The sequence below is a fragment of the Oculina patagonica genome, chromosome 10, assembly GCF_052425735.1.
Source record: "Oculina patagonica isolate OP01 chromosome 10, crgOcupat, whole genome shotgun sequence".
NCBI classification, from domain to species: Eukaryota; Metazoa; Cnidaria; class Anthozoa; order Scleractinia; family Oculinidae; genus Oculina; species Oculina patagonica.
Genome location: NC_135767.1, coordinates 12,641,743 through 12,654,861, shown reverse-complemented (window position 1 = coordinate 12,654,861; position 13,119 = coordinate 12,641,743). Strand labels below are relative to the sequence as shown.

Genomic DNA, 13,119 nt, shown 5'->3' with positions numbered 1-13,119 from the left:
GATTGCTACTTGTCCAACGAGTCATACAATGTCGTCTCGAATATTTGCAAAATTTCATAATTATTAGCTCGATTACTCCCCTAAATTGCACTCCACTGACTCGTGATTTATCCAATAACTTTAAACCAATTATAGCATGTACAGAAAAACAAAGTCGAAAGGCTGCAAAGAAAAAGGGACAAACCATTTATTAAGTTATTTGAGATAAATAATGTTTTGATTTATCGTTAAGGATGAAAAACTTTCTCTCTTTTCTTCGTGAAGGGATTTGAGTTCAAACAATATTCAAAATCTTACAGCACATGTATTCTACTCTCTTAAAAGTTTGAGCCATCTGTAAGTTTCTTGCTATCTTTTAACGGATCTTTACGCCCTCCGTTGAGCAATCATTAAAAAGAAAAATATTACAATCTTAATCTTAATTATGATCATGAGATCGTCAGGTAAAATTAGTTGATATTTTAAAGTTGTAAGACATTAGCCAATTTTTTGCCGTTTCTCGTCCACGAGGATCTTAACAAACAGAAATAGTTATTATTGTGGCCATCGCAAGCACAACTCTCAGAAAATAACTATTCAGCGAGAAAGTATATTAAAATGTCTGAAGCTTTAAAGCATGCGACAGATCAATTGACAGCAAGGTTTGATCATGTTCACACTGACTGTCATATACTGCAGTCACACACACACAAAAAACATTTTCTGCATCTTGTTTTGTTCTAATCTTTCCACTCTTTTTTTTTAAGGGATTTGAGTTCAAACAATATTCAAATCCTTCCTTCAGAAGTGTTCTCCTCTCTCAAAAGATTAAGCACTCTGTACGTTTCTTGCTGTCCTTTTATTGTTATGTTTGGCAAAATGGCTGCCATATAAAATTTAATTTACTTCCCTTTCAGCTATGGGAACATAACAAGCAGTTGTTTCTTTACTAAGATAAATTTCTCTTATAGTCTTAAAGCGAATGAATTGCAATATTGTGAACATATTAAGCATGGAATGACGTTTTGTCCCGTCCGTCCATCATTCTGTCTGTTTGATCTTCCCTTCCACTGTCTGTTTAACATTTATGTCTATTTGCCTGTCTGTCTGTAAGAGTCTTTCTTGTGTCAATAAAAACAAACAAACAAACAAACAAAAAAAACAAACGAAAACGTACAAACGTCTCGGGCTAAGCCCTTTTCCAGTGTTTTAAAATGACTGTCTGTCTGTTTATCTCATTTTCTCTTTTTTTTTTTTTCATATAAAACCAACTCGTCAAACATGGCATGGCATTTAGTTTGTTATTGTTTTTCTGATTGCTCTGTAACATTTTTCTTGCTTGCTTTGCAGGCTTTTGGGGTCAAACAGGATTGAAACCCTTCCGCTGAATGTATTTGCAAACCTTTATAATATATTCATACTGTACGTTTCACGCGCAATTGTTACTGAAAGGAGTACTAAAAACTGACAGTGAAAGTTACTTATGTATGTGTGGGTGATAGGACTACATGGAGTCCAATTTGGGCAGTTATCCTAGCAGCGACCAACCTATTGTTTGTGTTAACCCCTTATTGGAATGCGATCACCTGGTTGTCACCATGCAGTGATAGCCGAAGTCTCTTGTTCTGTTCCTCCCCCACGATTTTTCATACTGCCCAATCTTCCACCGGTCTCTCGGGGTTACTGACAACATTCAAGTTTCCTACTTTTTCTGCTTGTTCAGCTGCTTCAGCAAATCCATCAATGTATTCCCTCCTGTCCGCACTATGCTCTTCTTGCCCTGTCGTTAGCCTTTGAGTAATCCTCCTGGGCCTTGGATTTTCCGGCTTCTGTTCTCCTAAAAGTGGCAGTTGCCTTCTTCTCCTTCTTTTCTTGCAATTGATCAGACTGGGGGTTTCTATGGAAATCCACTCTTTGTGGTGAGCATTTTTGGAGTCAAGTATCTCTTCGAAAGTTGAAAAAATGTCTCCTTTTCTCTCTGCCAAGTACTATCCACAGTCTCATCGACATCCATCAGTTCATGTAGCATTTGACACATTTTTCTAACAGTGATTCTGAACTAGCTTTTGTGCATCTTTGAGACGCGCGGTTTCATATCTTGTGCGTTGGGGTAGCTGATGCGAAACTAGAATTTAATTTGTAAATAAAATCACGGACAGTTTTGATATGTACATTAATAGATGGAACTGTACTACACAGAACCTTTTACTTACTAATTTTAATTATAGAAAAAAATCAAAGAAAAAGGTTAACACTTAGTATAATATTATTTATTTATTTATTTATTATTTTATTTATTTTTCAATTTTGTTGGCAGGCATCTGGATTCAAACAATATTCATACCCTTCCTGCGGAGATATTTTTCAATCTAACAACTTTACGCGAGCTGTATGTTTTTTGCAATTCTTAAGAAAAGTAACCCGCTCGTTTGTTAACCCCCGGACGTATAAGCAAACTCAAACCCTTACCGTTGCACATCATAGCAGCCAATTTGTAATTCGACCCTTTTTACTTGTTTCTTCAAGAATTTCTAGTCATAAACAACAACAACAACAACCAATTTATTTTGTCAAAATAAATAGAAATAATTATCACCCTTGAAGTATTCCATTTTTTTGTCAGCGTCACTTTTTTAAACTTCTTCCCTTTTTTAATTTCCAGATTCCTGCAGTCAAACAAGATAACTTACCTTAACGTGAATATTTTTTCCACTCTCTATTTGTCCTTTCTGTGAGTTGGAAATTATACAAAGAACTGTAACATTGAATAGCAAGATGGAATCAATTCAGATGCGTTCTTTTGGTCACCACGTGCTACTAGCTAAAATAACTTATACTTTATGGTGTGAATCGTGTGGATTTTCTTATGTGCTAAAATGAATTGGCTAGGATACTCACAAGAACAAAAATATAAGCTAGTCATCAACACCTCGCCATCAGTTCAAATCTTTGGCGCAAACAGTTTATACGGGGTGGTCATGGCAAATAGGCCATTTTAGATTTCTTCGTTTCGTTTTTGATTCGTTTTCTTCGTGTTCCCTAAGATTTGTTATATGTAAAGTTACGAGTCTATTTTATTTTGCAGGAATCTAAGTTCAAATAATATTCAAGAACTTCCAGTAGGTCTTTTTCGCAATGATTCAAATCTGTTTATCCTGTACGTTTGAAAAGTCTTTTCTAATTGACTAATTTGTGTCTTTCCAAAAAAAGCAGTTCTTTTGAAATTCCCTCTCTTATTCTTTGGCATCCGCCTGCTCTACTACTTTGGCATCCACCCCGCTGTATGTCCGAGTGGTTGGGAGTATAGATATATTTAGTGGGTTCAGATATCTTAGAGCAGTTGCTGAGGAATTGCTGAAGACAGTTGATTGTAGAAATCCATTTTGGAGCGTTGGGTAGTGTGCTGCAGAGTGTTTTTTCTTCTCCGAGGGAACACGTGCGTAAAAAAAAACAAAAACAATTTGTGCGCGCGGAACTAATGACAACCCCAAACTGCGCGTTAGAATCTAAAAAAAAAAACTCTAACACTCGGACGGAAGAAGACAGAGTTGGATGGAAAGCTACTGAAAAAAAAAATAAGTATGTGACTGTTTCTTTATTTATTGGAGATGATTTATTTTAATTTGTTAAAGTTAAAAGAACTCTTTTACTAATAAATGAAAATCGAAACTTTGAAATACCACTAGCAAAATATATTCCAGGAAACTAAAGGCTTATAGAGATCTACCATATCTAGGGATGTTTCTTACAATAAAATTAAATATCTACCCATGGATATTTTCTGGGGCATGAAATGGACAGGTTCCATGTAAGTATGCAATGCATTTATTTATTAATGGCAATAATTTTGTGGGTGTGTGTGCGTGCGCGTGTGGTGCGGTGCAGTTACAGTAAACGCAAAAAACAACCTGTAAACGTGTAAACGGGATGCGAATGATAAATACAAGTTTGTTTTCTTTTTCGTCCACTCGTACTTGATGACTGACTAATGCCAAGTGTTATTAATCGATTAATACAGATATTTACACAGCAATCTGATAACATCTTTTTCAAGCAAGACCTTTGCCAGAATCACCGACGCTTACAATATGTAAGTAAATAATTGTAAAAAGTTTTGTGATGACTACGTTTTCGTATGTGATAAGCACAGCATAAGATATTGGCAAATTCAATCTACCTTGCACTGAGGGCAAGTCATTCAAAAAACAGCAACAACAACAACAACAAAAAAAAAGAATAAAAATGTGAAAAGACCAGAAAGCAAGGAAGAAAGGACAGTCAATTAGTTGTTGCTGTCCAATAAAATGTATCTTATTGTTTTCGTTTTAATACTGTTATGCAATTCTGCTGCTACGACGCTAGCCAAAAAAAAAAATTCCAACTATTCTACACGGGCACTTTTGTAATGCGGACACCTCCCTGATGCTGTTTGATCTCAGAGAATGCTTGCAATCACTCATTTCTTATCAGTTTATAACTGTGACGAAATTTATGCGCAATTTCCTCATTGTATTTCAGATTTTTGAGCGCAAACCTGTTGGACAGTATTCCGGCCCGTGCCTTTTTCCATTTGCGTCATCACGATGAGAGATCATGCTGGATGTGTGACACCACAATGTGGGTATTGATTTGGCTGTCTAGGATGCTTTTTAGTTTAAAAACTTTTAGAAGTTAATCAAGTACTCTTCAGCACATTTAAATCTGACAACGTTTTGCTCCATATTTACCATGGCAACCGCGTCGCTACATACACGTTCGCCTACATTTCTAATTTTTAAAATAATTATTTATGTCGTATATTTATATTAAACAATCATTCCACGAGCGCGCGTTTAATATGAGATGGTAGATAGCCAACGAGGCACGTAGGCTCGAGTTGGCTATAACGATACCGTATCCAACAAGCGCGAGTGGAATTATTGTTATATTTAAAACGCCCAAAGGAATTGCAATATTTGAGCTCCCCAGCTGTTTTCGTTGACGCGTATCGGCTACCATATTTGTGGTCAATGGTATCGGAGCTCATTTGTAGACGATTCAGTTTTTGGTTAAATTTGCCATCTTGGATCTGCCATCTTGGTGTTCAAATTTTCTGAAGTCAGGTGAAAGACATTGAAGAAGTTTTGCCACAACTATGGTCACATCAATGAACAAAACGTTTCAGCATCAAGAAATATTTGTTTCAAAATTGCGTAAAGACTTCGAGGGAAGGCATCACTTTTTTTATCGTAGCATCCGAGGGATACCTTTTACAGAGAAAACTTTCTAAAACCAGGTGAAACACATTCTTAGCTTTTAATGACAATTCATTCTTTTCAGTTATCATATTCTCTTTGTAGAATGTTATCCGATAATCCAATAACGAGAATCGAACCAGAGGCATTTAGACTTGATGTTACTTTTACAGGAATGTAAGTTACTCCTTTAATTTTTTTAGATATTTTAGGGGTGCTTCAATACTACACTTAAAAACTGTAAGATGGTAATGCTTATCAATAATTTAAAAAAGCGGATAATGTCCAATATTTAATAAATAAAGAAGCCTAAGCCATGTTTTATACTGTAATAAAACACGATGGGCATTTGAGAAAACGAGGGAAATGTAGAAAACATGAGCCGCAGTTCTTGTAAATGTACAACGAGAGCGACCGAGCAAAGATGAAAATCAGAAATTAGTTTACGGGAAAACCATGGCCAGAAAACTGACACAATTTCATTCAGTGTTCGACGTAAAATAACGCTAAGCATTTCAGGTAAGTATTTTTACCTTTCAATCTTGATCTTGTCTTTTTGAACTTCAATAAACTTCACCGAATCTGGGTGCAATTTCGTCTCAGCATGATATGTAGGATAAGCGTTGGTAGTCTTGGTGACAGCCATTCCTTGCCTTGTTCGACTTGAACAAGACGTATAACTTCCAGAAGAGCTCTTGCTTCGGATCTTCCCGTAAACCTTAATTTTTTTAACAATTTTACAGCATAAATAGACGATTGAAGAGGAGATTGTCGAGGAAAATCTTAGAAAGAAAACTCTCTCGCTCGTTTTCTTTGCGAGTTTCATTCAACTAAGAAGTGAACACCGCGTCACTTTTTTCCCGCCTCCTCGTAATTTCACTTCGTTTACATCAAAATGAAATGTGCAGTGGATTTAAACTTAAACAGGAATTTAATAAAACAATTATTCCATTCGCCCTTGTCGGATACCAGTGGTTATAGCCAGCGAACAGTTATCGACGCGCGAAGCACTCGAGGAAAGCTGACGAAAAACAATAAAACATGAATACTGCGCTATGATCGTAAAAGTTGCCTCGACGTCCATATTAAAAAGAAAACACTTAAGAATTTTTTTTTTTTTGCATTCTCTCTTTTAGATATTTACTACGAACGAAACTGAAAGTACTTAGCCTGGAGTCGTTCAGTGGATTCGGTGGCTTAGATTCTCAAATGTGACGTATTTACTTTTACCTTTACTATAATAACTGAAGTGCCTATAACGTGCTTATAATCCGTGTTAGAAACCGGGTACATTTGTTTTCAATTGCGAATCTGATTGGTTCATCCTATTGCTTTCTATTTTAACCTTCGCCTTAATACCGGCCTTTTTTTATTTATCCTGGCAAGTGTTTATTTTTTTTTTATTTCTTTTTGTCCGTACGCGTTATGTTACAGTTTTTTCTGCGTTCTAGTGGGCACTTATCAACCAACTTAGCATCCATTATTGTGGTGCTTGTGTACTACTGTTCTTGCATTCTCCCTAGTAATTAATTATTTCCAATTGCTTATTTTTCTTTGCTTTCAGATTAATAACAAATAGGACGATTACTTCACTAAAGTATTCTTCTAAAGGCCAAAAACGCTGCACAATTTTTCTGTTAGTAGAGTCAGTGCGACGCAAATTTTGTAGCTTTTCAAATTGCGCTCACATTGACATTAACTGGTTAAGGTGCTCGCCAGTGAGGGACATAAGCTGTTCAGCAGAAACTTCGAGGTCTTCTTCGACAACTAGATCGTGATGAGCCTATAACGCTAGTCTTTATGAATCACATTTGGTTCAGTGGTGCATTTGGCATGTCTACGGAAGTTCATAGGTTTAATATCACTGGAAGAACTCCTATGTTCCCTTATACAACTTAATATATTTACAAGTGTAATTACCTTTATTTTCCATGTGATAGTCTTTATGAATCACATTTGGTTCAGTGGTGCATTTGGCATGTCTACGGAAGTTCATAGGTTTAATATCACTGGAAGAACTCCTATGTTCCCTTATACAACTTAATATATTTACAAGTGTAATTACCTTTATTTTCCATGTGATAAGCCACAGCCTTTACTTTCCTTAAGGAATCCTCAAAATTCTGACGAGGAAGCTATCAAAGTTAAAAACGTCGTTGATGCTCTGACAAACACCTTTGTTTCTACTCTCTTGGCGTCTGGATTCGAAAAAGTAGCTGGTAATGAAACGGTGGTTTTCTTCCTACCGTGTCCTCTTGGAACCTTCACAAATTCTTCTTCAAATGGAAATCAAATCTGCACAGCTTGCCCTCCAGGTAAGGATATCCCTTTTAGAAGTCATGCAGACATGTGATTTTTTTTTTATCGCTTGAACAAACCGCAAAACGATCCTTTCAATTTGGAACTCATTGTAATAGTACCGAAACACAATTTGAGCACTGAAAGTCGTTGTACCACACAGACAAATCGAACTACTAAAAGTGGTCACAGAGCCGAAGGTTATACTAGTTTCTTTTAGTTGAATAGGAGTATTGTCTCTTCCCCTGGTTAGGGGTCGATCGCACCTTGGTAAATTAATAGTATGATAGTATTTTTTCTGACTTTTTATTTTAGGGGGTTTCTACTCAGATGATGTCGGTCACGTGGCCCCAAGCTGTAAGAAATGTCCAGACGGCTCTTTTGTCCACTTTGATAAAGCACCAGGAACGCAAGCTCAGGATTGCAAATCCTGTCCACGAGGTAGCATGAACAATTTCTAGTGGTTTTAAAACATATATACAAAAAACAGACGATTTCAAAGACAGAAACATTTCCAAAGAATGTTGCTTAACTCTCGGACGTACAAGCAAATTAACACCCAACTATCGTACAATGGGAGTGGGGGAGTGCATGGGACACCTCTTTTTAGGTGTTTTGGTCTATAACCGCAGAGTGAAATTACTTTCGATTGTAAAGAAAGCCCTTGCCTTGTTTTACATAATTATGACGGCACATGAGGTCATCATCATTCTCAATGATAAATATATCAATGATCTTATATGCTTTGAAATGTAACATGTCTGCAAAAAGGTATTGGCACTAAGGAAGACCAAAATAAATTTTGGAATAGAACAAGATTGGAGTTAAAAGACAACCTCAATGGTGAGGTCAGCTTTCAATTATTAACATTATGACTATTCTTAATCTTTAATAGGAACAGAAACTGACTTCTTTGCTGGATACCGCGCTTGTAAATGTTTGGAAGGATTTTATCGAACGCATATGTTTGAGCAATGTTACAAATGTATTGGTGGATTGCAATGTACGGATGACTATGCTTCTTTGAAGCCCGGTTATTGGTGGAAATGGAGGAGCAAGACTCATAGACGTCGCTACACAGTTTTTATAAATAATCTTAAAGCATCTTTACCAGCATTAGGTGCTGATGATGTACGATACCCTTACTCAATACCAACTTCTTACCAGTGTCCAAGAGAAGAGTCGTGCATAGGCGGATTAGATTCCCCTTGCGAAGCTGGGTACGAAGGTCCGCTCTGTGCTGTATGCAGTCCTGGATACTTTAAACAATTGAAAACGTGCAAACTGTGTCCTTCAAAGAAATGGATTGTGGGGCAGTTGTCAATCGTTGCAGCATTACTGTTGATAATCATTGCAGTCTTGGCATGGACAAGCAAACGAAACCCCAAAAAAGACAACGATCGCTTAGCAATTGACATACTTTTATCCAAAGTAAAGATTGTAATTGGCTTTTATCAAGTCACTTATGGTTTGCTAGAGACGTTCTCATATATAAAATGGCCATGCTCCCTAGAAGTCATTGGCAAGTATTCAGAAGTACTTCAGATGAATGTTCTTCAGATTGCACCCATTCACTGCCTTTTTCATGGAGTTCAAGTAGACGCCTTTGGAAACTTGTTTGTCATGATGGTAATGAACGCTACTGTCATTGGAATTTTGGGTCTAGCATATGGAATAAGAAGGATGACCATCTTAAAAAATGGATCCTTGGAGGACAGGGAAAAGTCAAGAAAAATCTCACAAACAAAAGAGTTCTTTTACAGGAATGCGTTTTTCTTCCTGTACACGACTTACCTTAGCACGTGCTCAATGACAGCCAATGTTCTGCCACTTACCTGCCGGAAACTCTGCCGAGATGAAGAAGAAGTGCTGTGCAACAAACACCTGAAAGCAGACTACAGCATTCGATGCCAAGGCGCAAAGTACAACCATTTGCTTATTGTGGCATACATTTCTGCAACCTATGTCATTGCAGTCCCTGTCGCCGCATTCATTGCCCTTTGGAGACAAAAGAAAGTCATATTAAATACAGAAGATGCGGAGAAATCACAGGATGCAGGTTCTAGCATGGAAATCGTCACAGGATTGCGTTTTCTCTTCGAAAACTATAAACCATGTTCGTGGTATTGGGAACTAGTTGAGATGTCCCGTAAAGTAATCCTTACATCTGGTCTGATCCTTTTGGGGGAAGAGAGCAGGTCCTACGCTGGTTTAACATTGGTCATTGCTGGAATGTATGGAATGGTATTCTCCTGGATGAAACCAATACAAGACGGGTTCGAGAACAAAATGATGTCAATATCCCTTGCTGTTACTGTTTTTAACCTTGCTATTGGAGCTGTTAGTAGAATCCCTGCAGAGAACATATCATCCTCGAGCGAACCGAACATGGAAACATTATTATTCGACGTGCTTGTGCTTGTGGCAAATACTCTGGTGATTGTACTACTCTTTGGTAAGCAACCCTTGGTGACTCATTGATAATAATTCTTTGTAAGAGCAACATTCTTAAAAAAAAATGTTATGTGATACCTTTCAGTGAACATCGTAATGTTTTCTTGTCCTTTTACAACTTGATCAGGAGCAACAAGCAATCAGTAAAAATAGGCTTGCTCTTTAATGATCGCTCTGATTATTTCACTGCCGGCGAAGGTTTGTTTTTTTGTTTCTAAAAAGTGGTAGGATAAGTTTTTCTCCACCCGCTCTAACCCAGTCCGATGTAATTCAGCTAAGTGGTTCGTCGTTTAAAATGAGACGATCGACAAGGATAAGTGTATTAAATATACTTGAGGATATTTCTATTCGATAATATCTATTTTCTAGTTACGGAGGAAGGAATTAAGGTTCTCGGACTATTAAATCATTCACAACCTGGGAAACGGGCAGTCGACACATCGTAAAGTCGCTTTGTATTGTTGCTGACTGAAAATGGCTCTGCGTCAAACAGCTGTAACTATGCTGATTCGTAAACTTTCTCATTTGCTTTCAGTTCAGTACGTAGTGGGAATATACTGTTACATCCAGAGATGGCGCAAAAATCCACAATGTTCCTTCTCTTGCTGTTTGGCTTTGCTACTTCCTCTCAACGATTTGCAACATGAAGTGAGTGGTTTCGCTGAGATGGACGTCCTTAAAAAGCAACTAAAAACTGGAGAAATAGAAATGCCCACCATAGTTAACATGGTACTAAAGAAGAACCGTCTTACTAAAGTCAGTCTCCAAGTTGAAGGAAAGAAAAACGAACAATTTAAACAGGGCAAACAAAGTTATCATGACACAACGAAGACGCAAGAATGCAGTGTTCAAGTCGCTAAGTTTGAAAAAAAGTGCAGCCAGGGGACACAAACCGAGTTATTTACACTTACCGACATTTAATATTTTTAGAGAAACACTGTATATAAATCTTTGTGAGCGTATTTGGTTAATCAATAAGTAAACCAAGAATGTGCACGCGTGTGTAATATACACCTTGCAAGTAGACAGTTTGTTTATTTTAAGAATTTCACGCGAATTTTTGCCCCAATGGGGATCACCATGTGAAAGAGACGCCGATGCTCGTTGTTCTATTTCCTTTTCAAAATTGCCAATGTTGGTCTCATTCAGACTGGAAGCCGTTGAAGCTTTAGGTTGCGCGTAAAGAAGAACATCCTCGTCTCTGGGTATCCCCCGGGTTTTATTAGTTCTTTATAGTTAAAGTGGCTGTTAGATATTTGAAATCAATACTGGAATATCGCCTGGCAAATAAATTGTCATTCCTTATCTTGCAAATATGTCATGATAAAAGAAATCTTATGGAATTGTGAAGGAATCTGTTCAAAACATTGATACCTTACAACAAAGAACTTTTTTTTGCTTCCTAATATATATGTCCCGGTTCTTGACAACATCATATTAGAACCTTTATCATTTTTAAGATATATTCACTCTTGTATCTTCTATGAAGTTTATAATGGTGTGTACATTCTTTATGTGGACTTAAAAGTTGGTCAACAGAAAAGAAATCAGAAAACTAATTATAACAGACCTATCGATTTCGATATTATATATCAGAACAAAAGCAGTCACTATCATAATCAATGGGTAGCTCGTTTCACACAACAAAACATCAAAAAGCAGCATCAAAAACATAATCAACTTATCGACCTTATTCCAATATATGTTTATATTCCAGTACAAATGTGTCAATAAACATCTTCAAAACATGTTACATTTTGTCATATTTTTCAAGTGCAAATTGAACGGGTAAAAACTAATGATTCCTTGGCACTTGTCGTTTCTCAGATACACTTTTACACCTGACCGTTAGATGAGGAAATGTGGGTACGCCCTTGCCCGACCCCTACCGAAATATGTCTAGTAAGAAAGCTCAAGTAGTTTTTAATACCTCATATCAAGCAATCAATCAATCAATCAATCAATCAATCAATCAATCAATCAATCAATCAGTCAATCAGTAATTTCATCCATCCATGCTTCAGGAATTTCAATTACACTATCCCTGTTGATATTAAGTCTCAACAGAGATAGTGAAATTGAAATTCCTGAAGCATGGATCCCCACGATCCAACTGTACGACAGCGGACCACCAATCACAACTTTTGTGCTCCAGGCTCTGGCGGCTAAGAAGGACAGGTGACTCTGGGGCGAGAATGAATTCCAATTGTTTAAGTCAGCAGGCAGTGACAAACACGAAGAGAAAGATTGAAGGGCTGTGATTAACCTTGCCACTAGGCATTCTCTTCCTTTCTCGGACGAGTACGTTCATGAAAATTCGCGCCAAATCTATTGCATCTATGAGGAAAGGGAACGCCTGGGTACTTAACTGGGCTGGAACACAGTTGGCTCCGCATTTTGAAATATTTTAAAATATTAAATGTTTAAAATATTTTAAATTAAAGGCTTAAAATCCTTTAAATTTTTATTTTATTTTTATTTGGGAATTTCCTAAGATTATAAAATACACTTTTATTTAATATAACGGACCCAAACACGAAGAGTTGCTCGAAAGTGTTAATATTTTTTTCCAGCTCAGTTACTAAACATCAAAGCCTATTTGCCGCCAGCAAGAACGAGGATAAAAAAATCCATTTCTTGAGCATCCTTTTTGTGGATTTTTTTTATTTGGGGTCAAATGTGAGATGACTGCCTTTTCCTCTAGATCTGTATTAACTGTTACTTGCTAATACAGGATTTGCCGTAAGTTGTTAATGACATACCACACGATATGTTATCAGTGAAACTGTAGATGTAAACTGACTCAACGACATTTTTCCCCTGTTTCTCTTTTGTCAAAAGCAAATTTTGAGCCTCTTGAGTACACCGAAATCATTTGCCGTTCTTTTGGTATTACGGGAATGTTGAAATAGGTTAGTGAAGATCGAAAGGATGAGAAAACATTGTGTGAGACATTTCGCGGTAGACTAGTTTATAATAAAAATAATAAATATGAATTATGCCAATTCTGTCTCTGTCGCGTGGCTGCACCAGGCAATTATCCAATCAACATTCGTTTCGAATCAAGTCGCTGTTTAAACACTAAATTACTCATTTCAAGGATTGAATATTGTAGAAAAGAATGACATCTACGTCCCATTAATGAATTCATTAA

The 13,119-nt window shown here is 36.9% G+C and overlaps 1 protein-coding gene across 2 annotated transcripts; it reads left to right on the top strand.

Annotated features, from left to right (window-relative positions):
• The first annotated feature begins 1 nt into the window (after position 1).
• On the top strand, positions 2-11,676 carry LOC144628993 (uncharacterized). 2 transcript variants are annotated; one of them, XM_078487131.1, is made up of 13 exons: positions 2-818; positions 2,297-2,368; positions 2,642-3,098; positions 3,716-3,787; positions 3,998-4,069; positions 4,498-4,596; positions 5,319-5,390; positions 6,350-6,424; positions 6,778-6,849; positions 7,323-7,528; positions 7,827-7,952; positions 8,407-9,966; positions 10,501-11,676. In XM_078487131.1, exons 4-13 carry the CDS (start codon positions 3,750-3,752, stop codon positions 10,884-10,886), a joined length of 2,706 nt encoding a protein of 901 aa, XP_078343257.1. In that variant the 5' UTR covers positions 2-818; positions 2,297-2,368; positions 2,642-3,098; positions 3,716-3,749; the 3' UTR covers positions 10,887-11,676. The 2 variants fall into 2 exon arrangements, with proteins under 2 accessions (XP_078343257.1, XP_078343258.1); XM_078487132.1 differs by lacking the exon at positions 2-818 and having other exon boundaries at positions 2,273-2,368; positions 2,642-2,710; positions 3,065-3,136.
• The last annotated feature ends 1,443 nt before the right edge of the window (positions 11,677-13,119 follow it).